This window comes from Mixophyes fleayi, chromosome 4, assembly GCF_038048845.1.
Source record: "Mixophyes fleayi isolate aMixFle1 chromosome 4, aMixFle1.hap1, whole genome shotgun sequence".
NCBI lineage: Eukaryota > Metazoa > Chordata > Amphibia > Anura > Limnodynastidae > Mixophyes > Mixophyes fleayi.
This window is the reverse complement of record NC_134405.1, coordinates 143,262,294-143,289,575: the sequence shown is the minus strand read 5'-3', so window position 1 is coordinate 143,289,575 and position 27,282 is coordinate 143,262,294. Positions and strand designations below refer to the sequence as shown.

The 27,282-nt window shown below is 42.7% G+C and overlaps 1 protein-coding gene across 1 annotated transcript in view; it reads left to right on the top strand.

The window, feature by feature from the left end:
• Nucleotides 1-2,598: 2,598 nt before the first annotated feature.
• COPG2 (coat protein complex I subunit gamma 2) overlaps nt 2,599-27,282 on the top strand; it is an 83,419-nt gene continuing 58,735 nt past the window's right edge. Inside the window, exons 1-8 of the mRNA XM_075208539.1 lie at nt 2,599-2,739; nt 3,435-3,487; nt 7,823-7,903; nt 10,768-10,839; nt 11,630-11,709; nt 18,093-18,168; nt 24,696-24,788; nt 25,030-25,116. Of these exons, the coding sequence (XP_075064640.1) occupies nt 2,703-2,739; nt 3,435-3,487; nt 7,823-7,903; nt 10,768-10,839; nt 11,630-11,709; nt 18,093-18,168; nt 24,696-24,788; nt 25,030-25,116 (579 nt within the window). The 5' untranslated portion in view covers nt 2,599-2,702. The remainder of the gene's footprint in view (nt 2,740-3,434; nt 3,488-7,822; nt 7,904-10,767; nt 10,840-11,629; nt 11,710-18,092; nt 18,169-24,695; nt 24,789-25,029; nt 25,117-27,282) is intronic.

Sequence of the window (27,282 nt, the reverse complement as noted above, 5' to 3'; positions counted from 1 at the left end):
CCCAAATTCAGAGTATTATAAAGTGTCACTTTTTTGCTTTTAAAATTGAGATCAGTGCAATCAGGATATAAGGGAGATGTATCAAACCTTAGGGGGGAATTTTTACAGCTTTAAAAAGACCCAAAATAGGCATCATGTCACTGGGGGCAGGGCCAAAATGGCGCAATTCACGAAGCCCCACCCCCAACACCCATTCCCCGCTCCAGGAACTCCCAGATGTAACCAACATAATGTTGGCAATTATGACTAATCAGCTTCTATCATTTATCTAGCAGAGTCTATAAAATGGCAGAAAATGATTAGTTGCTATGGGCAACGTTTCCACTTTATCTCTCTTGAAGGTTTGTATATATGATACAGTAAACAGAACTACAGTATATAGCATGCAGCACTCAGCAGTGCAGTGTGTCTTGAGCTGACAGGGAAGGGAATCTATCCTGTGACTCATGAGCTAAATGATTCAAAAGATTCAGAGAGTGAAACTTTCAGAGAGTGAAATGAGTCAAGAGACTCATATGAGTCAGAGAGTGAAATGAACTAGATGAACTAATGAACTCCTGAGCCAGGAGAATGACTTGTGGCTCATAGCTCTGTGATCAGCTCCTCGGAGTCTCACACAATGTCTGAATGTCTGAGCACAGCAGTGCCACCTTTGGTAATTTAGAGGTACTGACTCATGAGTATTAAATGAGAGAGCTGAATAGAAACAAAAGAGCCAGTGTGAATGAGACAGTGAGTGAGGCTGCTGGAGCTGCTCGGCTTTATCTTTAACTCCTCCCACTTGTTTTAGTTCCTGGGGAACTAATCTTTGCCAGAGCTGTGAAATAATTGAATTAGTTCTTTTGAACTAATCATTCGTGAACTACCCATCACTAGTGAAATACCCCAAACCCCGGCTCCTATTCCGATCCCTGTTCAGAGCGTGGACTCAGACAGGGCCATCTTAACAACATTATGGGCCCCCGGGCAAAGCAGTGCACCGGGGCCCCTAGATATAGATATATAGATGTATACAAATACAGATATAGATATAGATATATAGAGATAGAGATTATTATTATTATTATTAATATTTATTTATAAGGCGCCACAAGACATCCGCAGCGCCGTACAGAGACAAACAAAATCACAATACAATGGGAGACAGCACAGTACAGTAAACACAGCAACTCAGTACGCTCAATGCACAGCTAGAGAGGGCGGGGAAGGGGGAGGGAGGATCCGCAAACGACGGGGCCCAAGAAGGGGGGCGCGGAAGACAGGGAGACCCCCAGGGGGGAGGAGGGAGCGAAAGTGGACGTGGGGTGGAGGACCTTTGAGGAGGAGGGCTAAGTAGCTGGAGAGCAGAGTTAGAAGTGGTGGAAACAGGAGGAGAGATGGCCCTGCTCAGAGGAGCGTACAATCTAAGGGGAGGGGTGGACAGACAGAGAGACGCAGGGGAGAGAGGGAGAGTAGGGGGACAGAGGCAGAAGATAAGGTAGGAAGTTAAGTGGGAGACAGAAAGGCTTTAAGAAAAAGGTGGGTTTTTAGGGCCCGTTTGAAGCTGGACAGATTAGGGGAAGTTCTGATGGAGGGAGGGAGCTTGTTCCAGTGGAGGGGGGCAGCGCGGGCGAAGTCTTGGATACGCGCGTGGGAGGAGGTTATAAGGGGGGAAGAGAGGCGACGGTCAGAGGCAGAACGGAGAGGGCGGGATGGAGCATGAATAGAGAGGAGGGTGGAGATGTAGGGCGCAGTGGAGTTGGCGAGGGCCTTGTAGGTGAGTGTGAGGAGCTTAAAGAGGATTCTGAAGGGGAATGGGAGCCAGTGAAGGGCTAGGTAGAGGGGGGAGACAAAAGAGGAGCGGCGAGAGAGGAAAATAAGCCTAGCTGCAGCGTTAAGGACGGATCGAAGGGGATCGAGATGAGAGTGGGGGAGGCCAGTGAGGAGGAGGTTGCAGTAGTCCAGGCGGGAGATGATCAGAGAGTGGATAAGGCATTTGGTGGCTTATCCACTAGAGATAATCTATAATCTATAATCCACTTATCTAGAGATGGATAGATGTACTTGCTCAGTGACCCTTGTAGGTTTTTTTGCAGGTTTTTTTCTTTTGCAGGATTATTTATTCACATTAAGAGCCGTGCCTATGGGGCCCCCTTGCCCGTGGGGCCCCCGGGCAGCTGCCCATCGTGCTCAATGGAAAAGATGGCCCTGGACTCAGATACTAAGGGGGCAGGCAGGCAAGTTGGTGGGGTTCTTACCAGGATTACTGTGTTCTGCTGGCCCTGGTCATAATTGTATACTTTTTTTATTTAAAATACTGATTTTTTTAATAAATGTTAATTTCAAAATTATAGAGAATAAGAATAGATTTTAGGAATTGCATCTAACATGCAGTAATAAGATTTTATTATGCAGTTCGTCAATATTCAAAACAGGAAAGAAATCTTTAAAACTTGAGACTTTTTCAAGATATTGCCCATAACACAAATAGGTCCATTTTAGCAGGGACTGCAGGGCTGTCTTTTTTCTCATCGGGCAAAATTCCCATGTTTTTAAAATCTTCTTTGCCTTCCAAAACTATTATAGAGTTGGTCTATAGGATAGGCAGGAGCAGCGCATGAATGACTGGGCGGTGCTTCGGCTGGAGTTACGCGCAGGCCCGGTGTAGTGTGTTGTGTGAGCCTTATTACCGGTACCGATAGGAAGAGCGGCTATCCCCGGAAATGATCAAGAAATTTGACAAGAAGGACGAGGAGTCTGGTAAGATTGTTCTGTTTATATTATTTTATCATTTAAAGCAGGCGCGGTGTGTTTCACTTCCGCGCAGGCCGCAAAGCCACGGACTTTCCTGAAGCAGGAAGCTGCAGAAATGATCGTGTTACAAATGTAGGTGTAATAGTGCTTAGATGAGTGGTTTTTATGGCAAATTGAATCAGTTTAGACTGGCGACGTAATTTGTTTCTGATATTTGGATAGTTATTGAGCCACTGTGTATGAGGCCACCGAAAATACTAAAAATGTAATTTATTTTACTATAGAGTTGTATGTGTTTTCTATTCTGAATAGTTCGATACATTATAGGGTAAATGGTGTTGCAGCAGCTATGTATATAGTATATGCTTGATTTGTAGAAAAACCCTTGATTAGTCATTAGCATGTTAAATAATTCATTCTGTTTTAAGAATATTAGTAATATAATAACCCAAATCAAAACTATTATTATTAACATCAGGCCTAATACTCTTATACGTTTTTCCACTTTGCCTCTTTCAACACTAACATTAACATATCTGCCACTTAGTGCCTAAAATATGCAAATATTGTACATGTTTTAGAAAATTGCATCAAATAAAACTTGAGGGTTGCTATAAACTGTCACATACACCATCCGGATGCATGTATATTACAAACAGACTTCTGTTTCTTTACATGGATGTAATACTCTTATTTTTCAGGAAGTGGATCTAATCCTTTTCAGCATTTGGAGAAGAGTGCTGTTCTTCAAGAGGTAAATCCTGTTTTAACTATTGAGGTAGCCGAACACAGCACATACATATGTGTCAATATTTTGTTTTTGTTTGCTGTGCATATTCATACACTACATGGCCAAAAGCATGTGGACACCCTTTCAAATTAGTGTGTTTGGTCACTTTGGTCACAGCCATTGCAAACAGGTGCATAAAATTAAGCATACAGCAATGCAATTTCCATAGCCAAGCATTAGCAGTAGAATGAGTCTTACTGAAGAGCCCAGTGATTTTTAGCATGGTACTGTCATAAGATGCCACCTTTCCAACAAATGAGTTTCTTTCATTTCTGCACAGAGCTGCTCGGTCAACTGTTCTGTTATTGGGAGATGAAAATGCCTATGTGCAGCAACAGCCTAGCTGCGAAACATTAGGCCATACAAGCTCTCAGAATGGGATTGCTGAAGAGCATAAAAATCCAGAGTTCCAAATTGCCTCTGGAAGCAATGTAATCATAAGAACTGTTCGCTGGGAGCTTCATTCTGTTTGGGTTTTATGGCCGAACAGCCACACACAAGCCTCAGATCATCTTGTGCAATGCCAAATGTCGACTGAAGGGGTGTAAAGCACACAACCATTGGACTCTGGAGCAGTGGAAATGTGTTCTCTGGAGTGACAAATCACACTTCATCTGGCAGTCTGAAGGATCAATCTGGGTTTGGTGGATGCCAGGAGAATGCTTCCTAACTGAATGCGTACTGCCAACTGTAAAGTTTGGTGGAGAAGGAATAATAATGCTCTCGGGCTGTTTTCCATGGTTTCATCATCAATTTATATAGCGCCACTAATTTCGCAGCGCTGTACAGAGAACTCATTCACATCAGTCCCTGCCCCATTGAAGCCTACAGTCTTACTTACAGACAGCCTGGGCCCCTTAGTTCCAGTGAAAGGAAATCTTAATGCCAAAGCATGCAATGACATTCTAGAGAATTGTGTGCTTACAACTCTGTGGCACCAGTTCGGGGAATTCCCAACATTGTTTCAGTGTCACAATGCCCAGTGCACAAAGCAAGATCTATAAAAAAAAACAATGGTTTTCCAAGCTTGGTGTTGAAGGAACCTGACTTGAATGCACAGAGCCTGACCTCAGCCCAATCGAACACCATTGGCTTGAATTGGAAAGGCGACTGCGAGCTAAGCATGATCGCTCTAACATATGTGCAGACCTCACTAATGCTCTTGTGGCTGAATGGATGTGGATCCTCACTGCCATCTTCCAAAATGTATTGGAAAGCCTTCACAAAAGAGTGTATAGCAAAAGGAAGGGCCAACTCCATCCATGGTTTTGGAATGAGATGTTCAACAAGCACATATGGTTGTAGTGTTTACGTGTCTACATACTGTTGGCCATGTAGTGTATGTCCATGTATACAGTGCTTACATTTGACTGGACGGACATAGGTACGCGCCCTACCTGTGAAAACTCATACTATTGAGTTTAAAGCCAAGTTGAAGCACTCTACTTTTTGTCGCTGTGGCCCACCCACTCATTAAAGCAAAATTCACTTAAGGACCGTTTACTACTTTTGACCCTTGCTTTACAATGAATCTTAGTATACTGTGGGTTTGTGTTTCATTCTTGAATCGTGTTTTTCGTTTTGACACTTTTTTTGTAATTCAATAACAAAAGCATGTTTAATAAAGTTGTACATAGCATTTTAGGACACAAGTGCAAGCATCAACGTGTGTGTGTGTGTGTATATATATATATATATATATATATATATATATATATATATATATATATATATATGAGAAGGGATGCCTCTCGTTACACAGAACTAAAAGTCTTGCATATTACGGGGCTGGGGAAATCTCAGGATCTGCGTAGTCAATGTGCCAAACTTTTGGGAGTCATTTCTGTTGTTTATGGTCCCATATCTTCCCTGGCTGCTTAAGTTACTGCCGCCTCATATATTTCACTGACCAGCTCTTGAATTCTACATTTTGTCCATCCCTGACATAACACTTTGAGAAAGGTAGTAATAGAAAAACAAAGCTCCAGCAGACTTTCACCAAGTAACAGTTTTTAGCTTAATGGATCATAAGCTATGGATACAATTGGTAGCTGCCACAGAGGAACCATATAAAAGGGCAGGTTGTTTTATAACACTGTTGTATTTTGTGCACTACTGGAAATCCTGTTTGCATTCAAAATATGGCTGTCTCTCTTTTCTGCGTTATATTTGTCTATCACTTTTAATACTGTATTGACACTGATATCCAGTGAACTCAAACTGCACACCATTTATATATTTGATATTCTGCGCCACTTCCCAACAGGTATAAAAATTTTGCTTGCCTGCACTCAAAAGTTTGTACCCCCTCACAAATTAAAAACACGCCTTCAACTCTGCATTTGCACTTGTAAATATAAGTCTAGCTGTCAGGCTGTTTTGCAGTTCCACACCTAGATTGGCAGTCAAACTTGTCACGCACATACACACAAATCGCTTACCATGCATCTGATCATGTGTGCCTGCAAAGCTACTATATTTGTGTCAACATGGCAGGCAAGAAAAGGTGGAATAATATCAGCAAAACAGATTTTTTTTTTTGTTTGTTTTTTTACTTTGCACTGTAAATTACATGCTTCCATGTAGTGCATATTCTAGAAATGTTAACAACACTGTGGATTGTATAGATTTTGATAAACACACCAAAATGTGTACTTGTCAGGCGCTGTCCCCGCACTTCCCCTAGGTGCCGGAGACTGCTGCCTCTCTCTGTCAGATGCTTGCTTTATATGGACATTCACGCTGCGTGTGCATGAACGGAGCACTCTCTCTGCTCCTGTCAGCGGTCAGCTGTGTTCTGATTGCCAAATCAGTTCTCCCCCAATCAGGGCCAACTTCCTCTTATATAAGGAACCTTCTGGCACCACTAAGATGCCAGAGTATTGGTGGACACCTACTCCAGCGTTCCTGTTGTGATTATCCTGCTACCTGCATTTGGCTTCTGACTTTTGGCTTGTTCCCTGGACTTCTCTTTTGATCTTGTTTTCGTACTGCGCAGTCCGTTCTGGTTCTGATCTTTGGTTCGTTTCTTATTTACCCTTTTGATCATCCCTGTGTACTGTACTACTGTTTGCCTTTGACCCAGGTTATTCAACTATTCCTGTTCATTACACCACTTTGCTAGTGACTAACTCTGAGAACCGCAACCTGCACACCTCACAGCAGCAAAGTTTATACCTCCTTTCTAGGGTCCCTGTTGAACACCGGGGGTGCGTTTGACTCCGCGGCTTTAGTTGCACTAGTACCAGCCAATGGCTATTTCAGTGTTCAGTTGCTAACATGACAGAATATTTCTTGAGTTAAGCTGAGTGAATGGAGAAATGCAGACTAATGCATCAATAACAGAACCTGCTGGATTTTGAAATGTTCAGTGCAGTGTTAAAATTTCTGAACGCAATGGTGTGAAATGAATGTGTTATTTTTAGTCTGCTTCATTCATTAAATAATGCATGAATACTACACTAATGATATGCATGAGCACTGGCCAGGGCTGCTTGGTCCATGAGTAGAAACAGAAGATTGGGTTTTGATTAGCAATTTTGTTTTGTAACACTTTATGGGGCATATTCAATTGTCCTGTTTCTGCGGCGCGTTAAAACTATTACCGTTATTACGGTAATAGTTAGCTGGATTTCAGCTCGCGTCTCAGGGAGCTGCGAGCTGAAATCCACCGAGAAAACTACCGTAATAACGTTTTTTCCGCGCACTATTTCCGTAATAACAGTAATAATGCGCGGACCGTGAGATTTTCGGCGTTTCCGCCGACAATTGAATATGCCACTATATGTGTACTACTTTTGCTCTTCTGTTTTAACGTTTGTTTATTGCTTGAGTGACACAAAAACTGCTGGTATCTTATAGTGTCAGTATAGTAGTGTTTCATTATTAGTTTTAATTCATTAGGTTGGAACCTTTTCTTTTCTCTAAGCCAGTGCAGTTTTGTTATGGTGTGGCTGTATGTATGTGTTATAGCTTGATCACCTGTGCAGTTCAGATAATCTCTATACGGGCTTTCAAGTGCACCTCAGAAAAACTTTTTGAGCTATTATACTAAGACCCATTCTTAACTCCATTTTGATATAGATAGCAAGGAGCATGTTGGTGCTTTCATGGTCATATATTAATTAATGGCTTAATTTCTGGCTTGTGAAGTGTACATGAAAGATAAGTGGGTTGCCACTGATTGCAACTTACCTACCCACTGGATCATTCTATTCAGTCATTCTTCACTGTTATTTTTTATTAATATTTCACTTTCCATTTTATGAAACATTGTGTTGAATTAGTTTTCTTTTGCAGGCGCGGCTATTCAATGAAACTCCTATAAATCCAAGAAGATGTCTCCATATTTTAACCAAGATTTTATACTTATTGAACCAGGTTAGTATACACACATAATGCTGTCTTTGTAGTAGACAGAACCATTGTTTTAATTGACACCAGTTTTGAAATGGGTGGTCATAGATCAGTGTATTCAATAATGTTCAACAGCAGCAGTGTATTTCATGAGATAAGGGTGATTAGCTTGTTGGAGACAAAGACTTATCCACTCAAGTGCCTAATGTTAGGAAGCAGAGCTGCATGTGACATTGGCAGTACCATTATGTGAGGAGGGGAATGGATGCGAACAGGAAGCCACAAACGGTTTGTGCTTATGGGGGATCTTGCTCTTTCCCCTATCAGAGTAGAAATGTGAGACGTCTATCAAGCTTATTTTGGGATTATTTGCCCCTGTATATGAAGAATTGGGGAAAATATGGAACCCCAATAAAACAAGACAAAAAATGGAAGTAAAAATTGGCACTCTTAACCTGATTCACTATGACTTCAGCTCTTTTTAATCTTTAGAATTTCAATTACACGCACATAAGATTTTTGTGGAGGAATTCTGATACCTGCAAAGTTCCTCAGAACATCATGGCTGCACATTTTTACTGTTACTACGGTAAAATCTCTGCTCATTTTTCAGCAGAGATTTCTACAAAAAGGGGGGGTTCTTGGGGTTTTTGCAAGAACAGGAAATGTAAGTGTGGCGCATCTTCTTTTTAAGGGCAGTGTTGGGATTGGAAGTAAATTTCAGTGTAGAGAGGGAAAATAATAGTGAGAAAAGCCCCAGATCTGTAGCATAAGCTACCGGTCACAAATACTAGAAATCTAAAAAATGTATATAAATGGTAAAAAATAAATAAAAAAAATTACAGGTGTTTGCCAACGTAGGACAGTCAGTAATGCAAGATAAAAACAAAGGTAAAAAAGAAAAGAATACTGTTAAAATAAATATACCATAATACTATCAGTTTACAGAGATGCAAATAAGCTAATGAATCTCAGTTTGTGTCTTTATGGTATTTTTAATTATAACTGCAGATGTCTTGGTAAAATTGGCAGATCATTAAGTATATAATCTGGAAATAGATCTGTAAATGAAACCTATGTTATCCGATAAATGATAAAGGACATCAAGCAATAGCTCAAGGTATGCCTCCGCTCCCGATCCTGAGAACAGGAGTTCTAAGCAATGAAAATCCAAGGTCAGAAATTACCGGCACCTTGCATGTCCCCCCGTCACAACCTAAAGTAATGCTGAATACAGTCCACTTTATTCCCTATCACATTGTATACTAGTATTAGTTAACACCAAGTCAAGAATAAGTCAGCATATCAGTTCCTTTAGGAGAGTTACTAAGTTATCTGTACAGGTACCAATCTGTAGATTCAAAGATTTTTAGTGTACGTGTTTGGGTAGTGATATCCAGTTAGTCAATATAAAGACCCCATTTCTTGTAAAACTGCTGAACCCCATTCTTGATGTCGGGCAGAGTTGCACATCTATCAAAATATAAGTTGTAGTAAATTATTTTTAACTGTTCCCAGGAAGGGTGGGGTAGATGATGTTGTTGGTCAGGGTAACCTTCTCGGCTACTGTAGTAATGACCGTAAGTTGACAAAGGCTCTTCTCTTTCCCAGTCCAAATTAATTGGCTGGTGACTTCTTCACAAGATGTAGTATGAAAGTGGAATTAATAAATAACATAACTTTATCCCAAGCTTTCCTAATTGTTCCACATTCCCACATATTATCAAAAAAGTTTGCATTACAATGTTTAGACTTAGACAACTTCCTGACTCTTCAGCAACCATGTGTCTCCTTTGTCCCTGAGAAATGTATGCCCTATTAATAGTTTTAAAATAGGCTTCCTGCAATGTGGCAGAATGTAGAGATTTCTTGTACCTTTATAATACTTGAATAGAATATCAGGTATGTCTTTCTGACAACCATTAATATATCTATGCCATATTTTGTCTAGATCAGATTGCAATAAGTTTGTGTAAACAAATCCAGTAAACTGACCATTGTATCACAAACAGTTGTGTATAGTGCTAGGAATAGAACAGGCTAAATGGCCTACCTGTAAATACATTTTAAAAATGCAAATTTGGGAGATTGTATTTTGTTTTTTAGCTCTTGAAAGATAAAAATTGTGCCCCCCTGAAGAAATATGTATTTAAAGCTTTCTGTTTAGCTACTTTGCAATCAATATTATCCTTCTGCTTTAAATATCCATCCTAATTGCCCAATTACATCATACTACAAGTAACAAATGCCCCAAAATACCAATACTAAATATTTGCAACAGAAAGTGCTGGATTTTGGGAATAAGTAACTTACAGAGGAGTTGGATATGGCTGTACTTATGATTAAAAGCTAAATGTGACTTTAGGAATTGTTGCTCCTAAAACCTGCTGCTCACTGACTGTTACATGTTAAACTCTGAAATGTACTGCTGCCAACTTTGCTTACTAGAGCATATGTTGCAGTGCTGCTCAAAATGATTGAGCATTGTTTGTTCCATGCAATCTTGCCTTCAGATTGGCATTGGGGTGGACAAGCTTAGTTAAAACTCAATCAAACTTGCCATATTGACCTATATTTCACACCTTTTTATTATTATTTTATTATTATTATTATTATTATTATTTTATTTCTACATAAATAAAATATTCTAGAACTTGACGTTGAGAACTTTTTAATGTGAAATGCACATGTTTTGGTTATGTTTCCCTTTGATTTCAATACAAGCCACCTAAAAAATAAAAATGTATGTTCATAAAATTAGGATGCTGCACTTACAGTACTACTATTAAGTCTGCAGAAATCATAAGGTCAATCTTTCCAAGAAACAAGACAATAATTAAAGAAACATGGGTATTATTGTTATTTTTAATTATTTATTTTTGTCATAGGGTGAACACTTTGGAACAATGGAAGCCACTGAAGCATTCTTCGCTATGACCAGACTATTCCAGTCAAATGATGTAAGTGGTTCTGAGTACCAGTGACAATTGTAGGCTTAAATGTCTGCCTTTATTGTTAAAAATGGACAAACATTGTACTACTAAACAAAACAGAAATGGAAGTTGCTCAATCATTTTATAGATTCGTAGCAGGTGCTTGAAAGGTGCGGTTATCCAGAAAGGAACAAATATAGATAAAAATCACACTGCACACTGCTATAACCAGCAAAGGAACTGCTATTTCTATTTGTACATAAAAATGCAGAATTCGCACACATTTGCAAATGCATGGTAAGCCACCCGCCATGTCACGACACTTCTGCTAATGCCCAATGTTTTATGTGTGAAAAACTTACTGTTTTTATAAGTTGCCCTCTTGTTTGGCTTGTTGCCATTATGGTGTACATCTACCTTCGGGACACCCGCTCCACCAGGAGCCGCTTTCCTTGTGCTGCATCTAAGGTGCTGATACCCGGCCTGATTGCGCCGGAGGCATGGGGATCCTGCTCACTACCTGCGTCGGTAATGACTGGGTACCCCCAGAGGTGAACCTGTGTTGGCAGCAGGCTGCTCCAGGCGTCCCCAGCTTTGGTGAGTGATTCCAGTTTCCAAGAGAGCAATACCACATAAATTGCAGTAATGTAAAGCAAAAAAAAAGTGTGTACTCAGTTTTAGGACAGTGTTTCTCAGTGTATATAAGATATTTTCACTTGGGTTTTGCAGAACTATGTTCATATTAACTGTGAAGGTAGCTATGTTATGTATTTTTTTTCTTATTTTTTATTAATGAAAGACCATATGTTTTTTCCAGCAAACACTGCGGCGAATGTGTTACCTCACTATCAAGGAGATGGCTAATATCTCTGAAGACGTCATTATTGTCACAAGCAGGTAAACAACCTCATCAATCACATTTGAGTGTATTGGATAGGAAAGGTTTCTGTAATTTATTAAAGTATGTATATATGTTCTGTCTATGTACAGAAAATGCCTGAAGAAAGCAATGTTTTACAAATCTATAAACCAAAGTTAAATAAAATGTATCCTAAAAACGTTTTACACTGATCCATTTGCACATAATTTGATGCAAGCATATTCTCTATGTCCTAAATTATATGTTTAATTTTTTTTTCTGTGCGTTCAGAATGTCCTGCGTATGTTTTCTCCCATCCTAATGCTTTTTACACTGTTACCATTTAAAAATGTATTTTATCCTTCTTGCCATTGGGGGACACTGCGACAATGGGGTATAGTATGTGGATCTGGAGTAAAGGTACTTTAGAACTCAAACTATTTGTGTGGATAGCTCCTCCTCTTCTATGCCCCTCGCATCTGGAGCCATCCTGTTTTAATAAAGTGCCCTCGAGTAGTGTTTTTTTTTTTTTTTTGTTCTGGGCTCTTGCTCTGTGTTTTATATTTGCACATTTTTACTTGTTTTTTTTTACTTTGACTAATCAGGGACGCCTCCCAGGGGTACATGTACCTGTAGGCCGCCTGCATCCTGGGTCCTTGATCGTGGGAGAGTAGCTATTGGGCTTCTCTCTTCCCCCTGCAGCCTGCTAGCTTCTCTCAGTTTTAGCGGGGATCTCTATTTGATCAGTGCGTGCTATTCATTAGCCGCCGCAGTGCTCCCGGCGGCTTTTGGTGCATCCTCTAGCAGCAAGTAGAGCTCTCACCGAAGTAGATCTCCTTAGCAAAATGCCATGAGGAGTGTACAATGTTTGCATGTGATGGGTAAAGGACTAGATATGCACTTTTGTTTTAGTGTGTTTTTATGTGCCTCTGTTGACTATCTTCTTAAACAGTATCTGAGTTAACAGAATTTTTCTTGTAATGTTTATAACTTTTAGAGTTGGTTGCTGAGGCCAGGCAGAAACCTGACTAAAAGTATCAGATGCCGGGTAGATTTAAGTCACTTTACCCCCTTGCCATTGGAAGAGTCTGCTAAATTGGCGAGTTTTCCAAAAGTGGATTCTCCAATAGCCTGCCTAACCAGAACCACTGCTATTCAGGTGCAGGATGCTGTTTTGCTCCGGGAAGCTACTGATCATAGGTGTGATTTTTCTTCTAAGATATGTATATATGGCAGCAGGCAGGTTTTTTAGACCAAACATGTCTACAGCCTAGGTCAACAAGGCCATTCAAACATGGACGGAACTGTTTGCTAAAGGTTTTCAATACTATAGACATAGGGCTGAATTGTTGGTGTTGGATGAGAATATTCAAAAAGCTTCTGATCTTTGGGTGTGGTTTTCTTTAGCGTCAGACTTTCTGATCTCAATATTATGGCCAGGCATTCTTTGTGGCTGCGTTCTTAGTTGGGTGATGTGGACTCAAAGCATACGCTGGAGTCTCTGCTGTTTGGTGTTATTCTGTTTCATTCAGGTAGCCACAGGATTAGGTAAGATCTATTTTCTGCCTGTCAGCGATGCTAAACCAAAGCAACCTAGGTTTTGTCCTTTTGTCGCTTTGGTAGGCCCAGGTCAGTCTTCTTCCTTTAGGGAAGGATCCCATAACGGTTTGGGACCCTGGCAGATGCGGGGCTCCCAAGCCTCTGCATGACGGGACAACCTATCACGACATTGTGGTGGGGGCCCATCTGCTGCGGTTTCAGGATCAGTGGCAAGCCTCTATTTGGAATGCCTGGATTTTAGGGATTGTGACTCGAGGCTATGTCGTAGACCTCATAAAGTTCTCCTTGCGCATATTTTTCACCATAGGTCTGCCCTTGCACAGGCAAAAGAGGCTGGAGGCTGTCTCCAGAATGATTTGGGGTGTTACCTTTCTGGTCCCAAAGCAGGATGTGTTTTCTACGGTATTGAATCTCAGGACTCGCAACACGCAGGTTCAGGTTTTTGGGTTTCGGAGTCGTTGGGATCCGCAACCGTCCCCATATGGAACCGGCATCCTCTTGTCTCCTCTTTGCTTTTTTGCACGGAGCATCATCAGTTTTGGACTTTACTCTTTGGTCTTGTATCTGCCACGAGGGTTTTCACCAAAATTATGGTTATGGCAAGTCTCCTGCGCTTTCAGGGCATCCCTATCGTGCCTTATTTGTACGAACTGTTAAAGGGGTCTTCTGAATGTGTCCTGCTGCAGCACATTCAGATGACTATTCAGTTTCTGGAGACACACGGCTGAATTCTAAATCTATCCAAGTTGACTCCAGCACAACGGATGAGGTTTCTTTCGGTCTATTTCAACACTTTGTATCAGAATGTTCTCCTCTCGGTGTTCAAAGTTCTTTCTCTTCTAAACAAGCCAACCGAGTGGTGCCATTGCATAAATCTGCTAGAAACCATGGTGTCTGTGCTTGAAGCTCTGTCCTTTGCCTAGTTTCTTTCCCAGCCGCTACAGAGGGAGCTTCTCGGAAAATGGTCCAAATCCACTCTTCATCTGGATAGGCAGATCATTACACTGTCGTTTCCGCACGTTGCGGTTGACCAGACCAAATCTGGCCATGGATTGGTGCTTTCAAATATGGGAGAATCGTCCCTTGACACAGAAGTCTTCGCTCTTCTGGTTCAATGTTTGGGGTCAGCCAGAGATTGATCTTTGTATCCCATGTGATTTTCAAGGTCACTCTCTTCTGCGTGAAGTCAGGAAATCCAACGGTGGGGTACATGGATGCCATAATGATCCTGTGGCAGTTTTGTCTGGTATTCATGGTCCTTCGATTCCCATGCTCCAGCAGGTGCTCAAGAAAGTCAAAAGAGAACAGGTACATGCCATGCTGGTGGCTGCAGAACTTGTACTCCAATGTCCGAGGGATAGTGGAAGGTCCACCTTATCGGTTGCCTCTTCGTCCAGATCTTCTGGTACAAGGCCTTCTTTACTGCCATTCTTTTGGTTGTCTGTTTTTGACAGCATGGCTACGGATACCCTGATTCTTCATTCCAGAGGTTTCTTGAAAAAGGTTGTGTGGACTAGGATTAAAGCAAAGAAACCATCTTCCTCTGAAGTTGTATGTGTGTGTTTCTTACATCCAGTGGTGTGAAGGTCAGTTTTCATACTTCTCGCTTTAGTCTTTCCCGCTTACTATCCTTTCAGCAGGACATTTTTTTATAAAGGTCAAAAGGGCTGCCCCCGTACATATTGGAATGACCTCCCACGCCTCATCTGACTGTCCCCTAATTTGTGCACCTTCAAACGGGCACTCAAAACTCTTGTGTTTTTTTTTTTTGTTTTTTTCTTCAAATCTCATTATTTTCACACTTTGTTCCACTAACTCAAAACTCTCAGTGCCCATTTGAAGGTGCAAATGGGTCAGACATCTGTTCTTCAAAGCCTACCAGCCTTACAACTAACCATCTCTCCATGCTTGGCTACCTCACCCTCTTTCATACCCTTCCTGCTACTTGCTCTTCTTGCGCTTGATCCCCTCTTCTGACTCACCTTGTGCCTTATGTTTTAGTGCCCTCCCTTTATGATGTAAGCTCCTACGAGCAGGACCCTCTTCCCTTTTGTCTTTTTTTTTTTTTTTTTTTTAGTTTGGAGCATTTGAAGTCCTGGTATTTTTTGTTTAATGTTCTGTATTGTATGGTCCTGTATGTCTGTCTGTTTAATATACTCTGCAGCATAATAATAATAAAAAAAAAAATATTATTCTCTGTTTCTCTTTTCTGAAACTGCAAGTTCGGTTCTCTCAATTTTCTTTCAGCGCAAGTTGGCAGCTGTGAAGGATGTGCAGACTTCTCTACAAGGGGTTCTACATGCTCAGCCCCCCTTTGTGCATACATTAGAGCCTTGGGGTCTTAGTAAGGAGCTTTGGGGCTTTGGATTATGTTAATCTCCGTTATGTTACTTGGAAATTGGTGTTTTTACTCGTTCTCTATTTTGCTCATTTAGGGGGGTATTCAATTGTTAGCGTTAACCGGAAAAAACGAGCACTCAAAAAATATTACCGTTTATACGGTAATATTGCGCGAGAAAAGCGTTAATACGGTAGTTTACTCGCGGAATTTCACCTCGCCGCGGAGCGGCGAGCTGAAATTGAACGAGTAATTACCGTATTAACGCTAAGATTTTTTGAGCGCTTGTTTTTTACGGTTAACGCTAACAATTGAATACCCCCCATAGTGTCTGTGTTGGGGGCGCTGTGCTGTAACTCTCCTCCTCTTTCTGGTGTTTCATTCTGACAGGGTGCTGACGTGGTCTCCTGTTTTCGCTTAAACCAGGGGTTTGTTGTTCTAGCATTTTGTTAGAAGTCACAGCTTTCTGATGCTTCCTTGCACCTCCTTGATGTGGTCCAGGCTATCAGGTGCTATGTAGACTGTACGGTTTCCATTGGTAAAATTAACTACTTTTTCATTCTGAATGATGCCCACAAGAGTGGTTAGCCAGCATATAAGCAATCTATTGCTCGTTTGCTTCCATCCATTATTCGGGCAGCACAGTGGCCTAGTGGTTAGCACTTCTGCCTCACAGTACTGGGGTCATGAGTTCAATTCCCGACCATGGCCTTATCTGTGTTCTCCCTGTGTTTGCGTGGGTTTCCTCCGGGTGCTCCGGTTTCCTCCCACACTCCAAAAACATACTGGTAGGTTAATTGGCTGATATCAAAATTGATCCTTGTCTCTCCCTCTCTGTCTGTGTGTGTATGTTAGGGAATTTAGACTGTAAGCTCCAATGGGGCAGGGACTGATGTGAGTGAGTTCTCTGTACAGCGCTGGGGAATTAGTGGCGCTATATAAATAAATGAAAATGATGATTATTCATTTGACTTGTGTACAGGCGGCTAGACAGGTGCAGGTGGGCTTGGAGGCTCATTCGACCAGGGCTGCGGGTGTTTGGGCACGCGTCGTGGTGCTTTGGCTGGACAGTTGTGCTGGTCTGCTACGTGGTCGTCTGTCCATACATTTTCCAAATTCTACAAGTAGAAGGGCTTTACATCTCAGGATGCTTGCTATGGGCGCAAGGCTTTGTTCTGCTGTTTCAGAACAATCCCTCCCTTTGGGGCAGCTTTGGTTAGCCCCCATAGTGCACCCCCCAATGCCAGGATAGAGAGAAAAGGTTTTTTGTTTTTTAAGTATTTGCTCTGTGATTCCATTGGGGGGGACACTGTGCTCTCTCCCCTTGCTCTGGCTGTTTGTTGTTGGTGTTTACCGTTGTTGTTATTATCATTGATGTTTCTTGTTAGGCCCTCTCTTCTAGGCTTTGTTATACAAAAACTGTTGACTACTCCAGGTGGGAGGGGCTTAGTAGGGGAGGAACTATCCACTCAAATAGTTTGAGTTTTAAAGTGCTTTTAAACCAGATCTATCCACTATATCCCATTGTTTCAGTGTCCCCCAGTGGACTAAGGTAAATGGATTTTACGGTGAGCAAAAAATCCTCTTATTTCACTGGTTGTTAGGAATGCAGTTTTGAATAAAATCCTAATTGTTATAAGTCATTTATTGGGCAAATTGCTTATAAGCTTTCTCTGTGGCTTACTTACTGCTGTAATGCCTCAATTGTCCTTTAAATGTCGTTACCGTAATCTCAGGTAATCATTCAGAGTCATATGTGAGTGTTTGCCCAGAAGATGGCTAACATTGCCAGACATGTCAAAAGGTGCATTTATAAGAAACTATATGACTGTGAAAAACAGGTAAAGGATATATCCATCCAAAGGAAAAATTGTTCTGGGTGTAATTCAATTATATAAAATTAAAACAGGAAAGCTTATTTACTTTTCATGCTCCATTTACTGCATCCGCCAAGGTTTTTGCTCACTGTAATAGCTCCATACTCCTTTTTTTTTTTTCTTTCCTCTTTTTGTTTTGCCTATTGAAAATAATGAGTGTGTAAATGCACACTTCCCATTCACTATTCCATTTCCAGATTAGGACAGTTAAATGTGGTGTGAGACTTTTAAAATGAGCTGGGACACTGGTGAACGGGCTGTAGAAAGCAAGTAAACTAAGAAGAAGTTATACTTTATTAGAGGTTGCCTATTGAGCTGTAATTATTTATTATTTAAAACATTTATATGCATGTGATTTTGTTTTGTTTTTATTGTTTTTGTTTATTTTATTTACGTAAAATTATATCGATAATCTCTCCTGCTGTCCCAGAGTGGTTTTTTTTTTTGTCCCTCTGTAATTTGATCTTTTGATATTTCAATTAATCTTTATATGAAATCCCTCATATCCATCCATATTAATAGATCAGAATCATTTAAGGTCTATTTGAAATGTCTGGGAGAAAATAGATGGCCTTTAATCTGCTTTCCAGTAAGATGTCTAGTGGAAGTTATTGGATTAACCTTTTGGATAATTTAATTCTGGCAGCCTGACCAAGGATATGACCGGGAAAGAAGATGTTTACCGAGGGCCAGCCATACGTGCACTTTGCAGGATCACTGACGTAAGTAAACAGCTAGAGGTGTTGACCTGGCCTGAAAGATTGTTTACTTCTAAAAACGAGACATACTGAGTAAGATGTGCTTTATAGCAGTCCTCTAATGTGTCTAAAACATAAGTGATGCTAAAACAAAATGTCATCCCATAGAGCAGTGCTTTCCAACATATGGGACACATTTATATTTCTCCTTCATCCTAACTGGGGGACACTGCTACCATGGGGTTGTAGTTGGGGAGTGTGGAGTTGGCACTTAACTAGTTAATTTGTGGCTGGTGACAGACTCCACCCCTCTGCAACCCCTTGTAGCTAGTCAGTGTAGATACCTCATCAGTGCTGCGGCAGCACTCTACTCAGTTTGATGAGTAGTAGCGGTCATGCAGTGAGAGTGGAGAGGCTCTCACTGACTGCATGTTTCTCTCCCCTACAGGTGCTGTTGGGCAAGGGCCCGCGGTCACATTGTTCTGAGGCCCGGCGCTGCTCTATCGAGCATAGAGCGCTGGAATTCAGCATGTCCGGATGCTGACAGGTGGCGCACAGAAGATGCAGTCACATCTTCCTGAGGCCTGGTGCTGTTCCACCGAGCATAGAGCATCGGAATTCAGCGTGCTTGCAAGCGCCATCTTTGAATCTACCAAGTCCCCCTCTTGCAGAAAAAAAGGGGGGGGGGGGCGGATTTTAGGCACAGAGCATGTTAAGTGCGCAGACAGTGATATACATTCTCTGCCTCTTTCTTAACTACTGAACGCACCGCAGATCTGCTACTTAAGAATTAAGGAGAAGAAGGCCACAGATAGGGAGGCGTCAATATAGAGCTCCCCTGCCTCTATCAGCATGTTGCTTCCGGAGGCACCAAAGCATTGCCAATGACAGTGGAACCTTTGCAGTCAAGCTAAACACACGTTGGCTGCTGTCGGCTCCCTCCTGTCTGCTAGTGTTAGCAGGAAGATAAGTATCTTTTCTTTGCCCTTCTATTTCACTTTGTACTTGCTGCATTGTATGCCAAGGGGAAGTATATTGTGTACTATAGGAACATAGTGACGTTGATACATGCATAAATCTACTCACTAATTTTTTTTTGTGTGCGTGTTTTTTGTTTTTCTCAATAATAATAAATGCTGAGATACAATGGGTGATTTTGTCAGAGATCAGTTGTATTCTTAGGTTTCACCCTCTGCCTTGTGTGATTGTATACTGTACTGTCTTATATCTGTACTATTACCCATTCATAAGATATGTCTGATAAAGGGAAGACACCTAGAGCAAAATTCTATAATTGCTTTAAGTGTAAAATAAAATTACCAACGGCACAACAGGACCCAGGGGCGCTAAGCGTGGGCTGTGAGGCAGGGCCCCTGACCACACAGTCTTAGGTGATTGCTCATTTAGTAGAAGAGAGACTGGTGTGGGTAGTGTCTTTGCAACAGTCAGTGGATTCTCTGGTGTAGCTTTTGAGCCGCCCGGAAGAGACCTCAGTGTGAGAATCCCCCTCTACTTCGTTAGTAGGGGTAACCCAGTTGGCAATCCTGCCCCAACAAGATGAGTGCAGGTTTAGTTCCAAGTGGCCTCCCAGCCTGGTCTGACGCTTTAATTTCCGGAATAGATAGATTAAACCTTTTTTAGACTATCAAAGACCACCTGGGTCTAGAACAAGAGACACAGACACATGAATTGGATTTCCAGTCACAGGTCCTAGATCTGGAGGACTCTAGCAGAAGTCAGGGCATTGAGGACCTGGTTTTGGCAGTAAGGCACGCCTTAGAGCTTATGGACATAGTTGAGCCCAGACCAATGAACCAAGATGTCAAGAACGCCCAGCCTGTCCCAGATACAGCTGAACAGCTGGCCATGACTGGTGTTGCCTTAGTTAATTAACAATGAATACACCTTTTCTGCCACCACAAAGGATTTATTATGGTGTCCTTACGTTCACCAGAACCACTTATTAATGTTTCACACTTAAATTACATACACATGTAGCATGAGCCTCCCAGGGCTTCAGAAGTTCACTAAGAATCATAGAGAAATACAGTAGATTAAATTGATTTAATCTGAAAAATGTTTCCAAGGCTTATTTGCAAAAAATAACAGGTATACAATATGTTGCACAAAAGAGTTTCAGAAAATAAAATGGGAAATAAAATCAGAGTACTACTTACGAGGTAGACTGGCTGTGTGTGATGGAACAAAATTGAAAAGGATGGGACATTTCAGTCTTGATAGACCCCTCATGGAAAGCACAAACTGATGTCTAAGGCAGAAGATTTTAAACCATTTCTTGTTGGCTCTGCACCCCCCCCCCCCCCCCAGCAACCACACCTTATAAATTTAGCTGTCAATAAAGATCTCCCAAATGTCACAGGGCTTTCGAAGTGAGCCGAGATCGAAATGTCTACAGGACCTTGAAGTCTCCCCTCTGCTCGATTGTTCGGCTTGGCTAAGTCTAACACCTCTGCATACACAAACTATTTTAGAGATTTATCTGGGCCTGGCTACTTTCACAAGACCATGGACACTTGCCTAGGTCAGACTCTGCTCAGTTAACAAAATACACTTTGAAAGGTTACAGAAAAATATTCACAGTGTTCTACATAAATTCAACAGAAAATAACAATCAGTCATTAGATATACTACAATTAGTCACGCAAGGGTTATTTAAAAAGGTTAGAAGACCCACGGTTTGTTTGCCCTCTTCATCGAAATTAAGGGAGATTGCAGATGGCCTGGATAGCGCCCGATCGCAAAATAGTGGTTCCATGTAGATTTATGTCCCTGTACACATTGCAGCCAGAGAACCTCGCACGCTGGGAACAGGTTCCTAGGGTGGACGAATCGGTGTCAAGACTACGCTTCCAGTTCCAGGCACCGCCAGCCTTCAGGATGCCACTGACCGGAAGGTGGAAGGATTCATGAAATCTTTTTATGTAGCAGCCGGAGCTTCCTATAGACCCATGCTGTCATCTGCATGGATTTCTAGGGCTATGGAAAGTTGGGCTGACAGACTAGCAGAGGGATTACAGGATTCGGACCTCCACCCCTTGGCTTTACATCTGGAGGAAGCCTCAGGGTATAGGTATGAGGCAGTGCAGAATGCGGCATCTGTGTCATCTTCTATGTCTGCTTCTGTGGTGGCGGCTAGGAGAACTCTTTGGCTTTGGTCCTGGGAAGCAGATGTGGCATCCAAAAGAGCCTTGGAAGCCCTCCCTTATCCGGGCTCAGTACTTTTTGGACCGTAATTAGATAACACCTGTCAAGCTTCGGGGGCGGTGATTCGCTTCTTTCAGCGGGAGTAATCTGCCTGGTCCCAGAAAACCACACACGCCAGGGATTCTATTAAATTTTTTTTCTGGTTACGGATGCAGTCTCTTCAGTGATAAATGGATTGAAAAGGGAAGAATTCCTGACGTCCATAAGTATTCCGGACGTTTATCTTCATGTACCCATCTGGGAGGGGTATCAGCCTTTGCTCCGCTTTACAGTAGGAGCGGCCCATTACCAATTCAGGGCACTTCCCTTCGGCCTTGACACAGAGCCCAGATTATTTGCAAAAATCATGGCAGTAATGGCTGCCCGTCTCCGCTCGATAGGGGTGAGCATAGTGCCCTACCTCGACGACTTGTTGATCAAAGCCGCCTTAGATTAGCTTTTGCGTCATCATTTACGCCTTGCCATAGAGATCCTGTAGTTTCATGGTTGGATTATAAATGTGCAGAAACCCCAGGCCAAAGGATGATTATCTTAGGTCTCATTATGGATACCAAAAGGCAGATGATCTTCCTTCCTCAGGACAAGATATGCTCGGTACAAGACCTAGTGGCCAAGGTCCTAGACAGTCACAGGCCTTCCATGCTCCTTTGCATGAAATTATTTGGCAAGATGGTCTCGAACTTTGAGACAATTCCCTATGGAAGGTTTCACTCTAGATCCTTCCAGGAGGATCTTCTAAAGAAGTGGTCTGGTTCAACTCTTCACTTGGAACTCCAGACAATACTGGTTTCCCCAGATGCCCGCTTATTTCTCAGGTGGTGGAAGATGCAAGAACACCTAAGCATGGGCAGGTCCTTTTCCCCGTGCTCTTGGATCATCATAACAACGGATGCCAGTCTAAATTGGGGTGCAGAGGCGCTACATTTGCACCTTTAGGATCTTGGGTCGGAACAGGAAAGTTCCCTCCCAATAAATATCCTGGAGTTGAAAGCCATGTTGATGGCTCCCAAAGGGGCTCAGTCCCTCATTCAGGGTTTCCCGGTACGTCTACAATCGGACAGTGCCACAGCCGTGGCATATGTCAACAAGCAGGGTGGGATAAAGAGTCCAAGGGCAATGTTCATATCGGTCCAGATATTTTCTTGGGCTGAACAGTTTGTTCCATCCTGGTCAGCCGTATTCATTCCAGGCATTCAAAATTGGGAAGCCGACTTCCTAAGTCACCACACCATCGCACAGCATTACCAGGGGAATGGTCCCTCGATCCGAGGGTGTTTTAGATGCTGGTCCGAAAGTTGGGCATTCCAGATCTGGATCTTATGGCGTCCAGACACAATGGGCAGGTTCCCAGGTTTTGTTCAAGAGCAAGGGACCCACTGGCGGTGGCGGTGTACATAATGACAATGCACTGGAATTTTCGGTTGGGGTATCTTTCATCCCATTCCAGTGCTTCCCCAAGTCCTCCAGCGGGTCAAACGGAAGGGGCCGGAGTCTCCGTCATCCTGGTAGCTCGCGATTGGCCACGAAGGGTATGGTATGCAGACATCTATTCATGGCAGTAGGACAAGGACTTTGCCTCTTCGCGACGACCTCCTCCTGCAGGGTCCCTTTCAGCATCAGGACCTGCCTCGGCTGACTGTAATGGCATGGCTGTTGAAACCAGCCTCTTTCGGTCAAAAAGTTTTTTTTCCAGGGTGGTGAATACCCTGTTACGGGCTAGGAAGCCTGTCTCAGCCTGCATTTATCATAGAATCTGGTGCATCTACGTTAAATGGTGTGAGGATCGGGCACACCATACGAATACATTTAATTTGCCCTGGCTGCTGTTTTTTTTCCAAAGGAGTCTTGATGCGGGGCTCCGCTTGGGATCCTTAAAGGTCCATGTCTTGGCCCGTTCCATCTTCTTTCAGAGGCATCTGGCGGACCTTCCGGACGTCCGTACCTTTTTGCCCATTTAACCTCCCTTTGTTCCTCCCACGGCACCCTGGGATCTGAATTTGGTACTTTCTATGCTACAGGAACCTCCCTTTGAACCCTTACAGTCAGCGGACCTTAGATTCCTGGCCTGGAAGGTGACGTCCCTGCTGGCCATATCGTTGGCTAGATGAGTGTTAGAGCTTTGGACTGATCTTCCATGAAGATAGGGCGGTGCTTCAGACTGGGAAGTCCCTTCCTTTCTGTTGAAAGTATTTTCTGGGTTTCACATTAATTATGAAATAGTGGTGCCAGTGTTCCAAGAGGCATCCGTGGGTTCCGCCTTAGAATATTTGGATGTGGTCAGAGCATTACGTATTTATGCCCAAAGAGCTTCGGGTATCCATAGTACGGACTCTTTTTGTCCTGATCGATTCCCAAAAAAGAGGCTGGCCTGCTTACAAGCAAAGCATTGCTAGATGGTTTACCTATACAATGACCAGCTATGCCGGGCAGTCACATGGTCTTCGGTACACAATTTCACCAAATTTTATCAGTTCAGTGGGTTCGGTGGGCTTTGGCCGTAGAGCACTGTGAGCTGGGCTTCCAGGATGGTCCCTCCCTTAAGGGGGCTGCTATTGTACGTCCCCATGGTACCATTGTCCCCCAGATAGGATGAAGTAGAAAAGAGGATTATTATACTTGTGATAAATCCCTTTCTCTGATTCCATCTGGGGAACACTGTGTTCCCTCCCTTCTGCTCTTCTGCTGTTTGCTTCTTGGTTGTTCGACTCCCCTTCCTTGAGGGCTTTAGAATTACACTGACTAGCTACAGGTGGTTGCAGAGGGGAGGAGTCTGTCAGCAGGCACAAATTAACTAGTTAAATGCCAACACCACACTCCCCAACTACAGCCCCATGGTAGCAGTGTCCCCCAGATGGAATCAGAGAAAGGGATTTATCGTAATTATAAAAAAATCCTCTCTTCACATTAACTTAGGTGTGATAGGTTAAAGAGCTTGAAATGGGGGGGTTTCCTATTATTAATAATGCCCCAACTCCCATGGTAATAGCTTGGCTTTGCATTTCTGTCGAGTCCAGGCTGTTACTCTTTTTTTCCTGTGTTCATTATAATGGTCTATCATAGTATAACACATTATAGTCAGTTAAAAGGAGCTGGAGACCATGGGGGATACATCATAGATTATAGTTTGGAATGTGTTGCCTGCAGTAATAGCACTTATTCCTCTACCACTATTAGAGTGTAAGTATGGTATCGTGTATAAAAAAAAAAAATACTCTAGAAAGAGGGTGGGAGGTAGTGTAAAAAGTTTAAACATATTTACAATATAATTAACTTTGCTGAATTATAATAATAAAATAAATATATAAAGTCTGTGTTTTCTTTCACAGGCCACCATGTTGCAGGCTATTGAGAGGTACATGAAACAAGCTATTGTGGATAAAGTTCCCAGTGTCTCCAGCTCTGCTTTGGTGTCTTCCTTGGTATGTATCTGCATTAGAGCTACATGATTTGCTGCATATTTAGCTTAATTTATGAAAAGATCATGTTGCCAGAGAAAACTCCTGTACTGCGTAAAATGTTGCATGGGGTAAATGGCTAACACTGACCTCACAATGAGGATAGAATGAAATGTACACATTGTATGTGAATAATGTAGTACGTTATTATATATGTGTAAGAAGAATATTCTCCTTTGTTATTACTGTCTCTCTATTTTCCCAGCATATGATGAAAATAAGCTATGATGTAGTGAAGCGATGGATCAATGAGGCTCAGGAAGCTGCATCTAGTGACAACATCATGGTCCAGGTATTACTGTGTAAAATAATTTCAAAGTGAACACACTGAAACCGCCATTTTCTCTTTCATATCCATTTGGGGGACACTGCTTACCATGGGGTATAGAGTGTGCTGCACTGGGAGTAGGGCAGTAAAAATATGACTTGTCTGGCCTGCTCCGCAATCCCTCCTCTATGTCCCCTGTATGGAGGTCCTTCAGTTTTTTTTTGGTAATTCCTGCTCCCAGAGTTAGGTTCTTAAATTAACACAGTTCCATGCTGGCCCCTGCTTTCCCATGATGGGCATGCAGCCCCAGTCTCCCTCAGAGCGGCTGAGATGGGGCTGGCTGTGGTCCTTGCCGGGTACCAGGTGGTGACTCTACAAGCAAGTAGGATAGGACATACAGCGTTGTAGAACAAGGTAGCCCGTGATAATAGTCTGGTAGGGGGCTGTGGTAGTTAAAGCTCCCACCAGGGTCTATTTGCGGGGCGGGGAGCCGCCATTGTTGGATCTAAGAATAGGGGAGGAGGTGCTTCTCCAGAAGGTAGCACCTCCACCCATGCCGAGTTTTTTGTCTGCCATATTCCCTCACTAGTCCTTTGCCTCTGCTGTGCCTAGTCACTCCTCTCCTTGAGGGTTGATTGTATGGTATTGTGACTGTGCTTTTATCTTGTTTTGTCATACTGTTACTGTACTCTTTCTTTTATCTCTAGAGTACTTTTTCTCACTGAATTATATATTATTGAGTACTGATTTATTTAGCTTCTATTAGTACTTTTACTGCAAGAAATATTGTGTGTGTGAGAGAGATAGAGAGAGGGTTATAGATATGAGAGCAAGATACAGAGAGAGAGATTCTGTGTAGGTAAACTGCTTTCTACGATTTTTTCTGTCACCCTTGGGGGACACCGGGACCTTGGGGTATAGAGTAGGGACAGGCGAACACTGGCACTTAAACTTTAGTTAAACAAAGCTCTGGCTCCACCCCCTCTATACCCCACCTCCTTCTAGAGGCCAGTCTAGTTTAAGTGCCCGGCGAGCGGGCTGTGCACGAGGCTGCTTAGCAGCCGTTTTTGCTTTTTTTTTCTGATTATATTTCTTTGATTTCTTTTATTGTGTATCGGAGACTGTTGTCTCCGGGGTCTGACAGCAGGTGGCTCGCTGAGCCGCGTAGTCGGCTGTCAGTCAGGACTCCCCGCTGCTTGTATTTTCATTCAGCTCTCCCGCGGCTGCGGCTGGCGGGGAGAGTGTGAGGCAGCGATGGGGGATGTCTGTGGAGCGCACAGCACGGACGGCTGTGCGCGCTGTCGTTGAGGGGGAGCGGAGGTGCCATGTAGGTCCTCCCTTTTCTGCCTGCTCCCTCTGCCGAATATTCCACCCTCCTTGGAGTTAGCCACAGTTGACGCAGGCTGTGTCCGTCCTCCATGTACAGATAGCATGCTTTCTGCACACACTGCGTCTGGATGGTTGGCAGCAGGTAAGTGAGACTCTCAGCATAGTGCAGTCATTTTGTTTGGGTAAAGATAAGGTTCTATTTTTAGCTCATGGAACAGAGTCAGGCAAGGGTCACTATCTCAGTGAGCCCTGCTAGGCTCTGGATTGTTTGAGGTGATTGTCGGCTTGGACGATATCCAGTCCAGAGCTGGGCCCTGAGGGGAAGTGATTTCCTCTTGTGCACTTCCCCCGTGGTAGTCCCTCACTCCTCGTGTGCAGTCACCAGAATAGAAAGCCATTTTTTAAAGCTCCTGCTTCTCCCCTTTTCTATCCTGTATACTGTAAGGTAAAGGGTTGGTTTGTAAAGCATTTGTATTTTTTATGAATTGGGGAACTTTTGGCTGTGTTGTAGGCTCACTTTCTCTTGTAGTTTGTGTGCTGCTTGTTATCTGTATTGTGTGTATTTCACTGTACTGTTTTGTCTCATTTGTTAACAGCTCCACGTATCTTCACCAAGATCATGGCGGTTATGGCTGCTCTGCTATGGGCCAAGGGAATTACAATCATCCCTTACCTGGACGATCTACTTTTAAAGTCAGATTCTTCAGAGAAGCTTCTGTTGCATATTCAGGTAGTAATCCAGACCCTGGAGTCGCAAGGTTGGATTATCAACTTCAAAATATCCAAGTTGATCCCATCCCAGCGGATGGTGTTTCTGGGTCTCTTCTTCGATACCCGTCTGAGACGGGTGTTCTTTCCTCA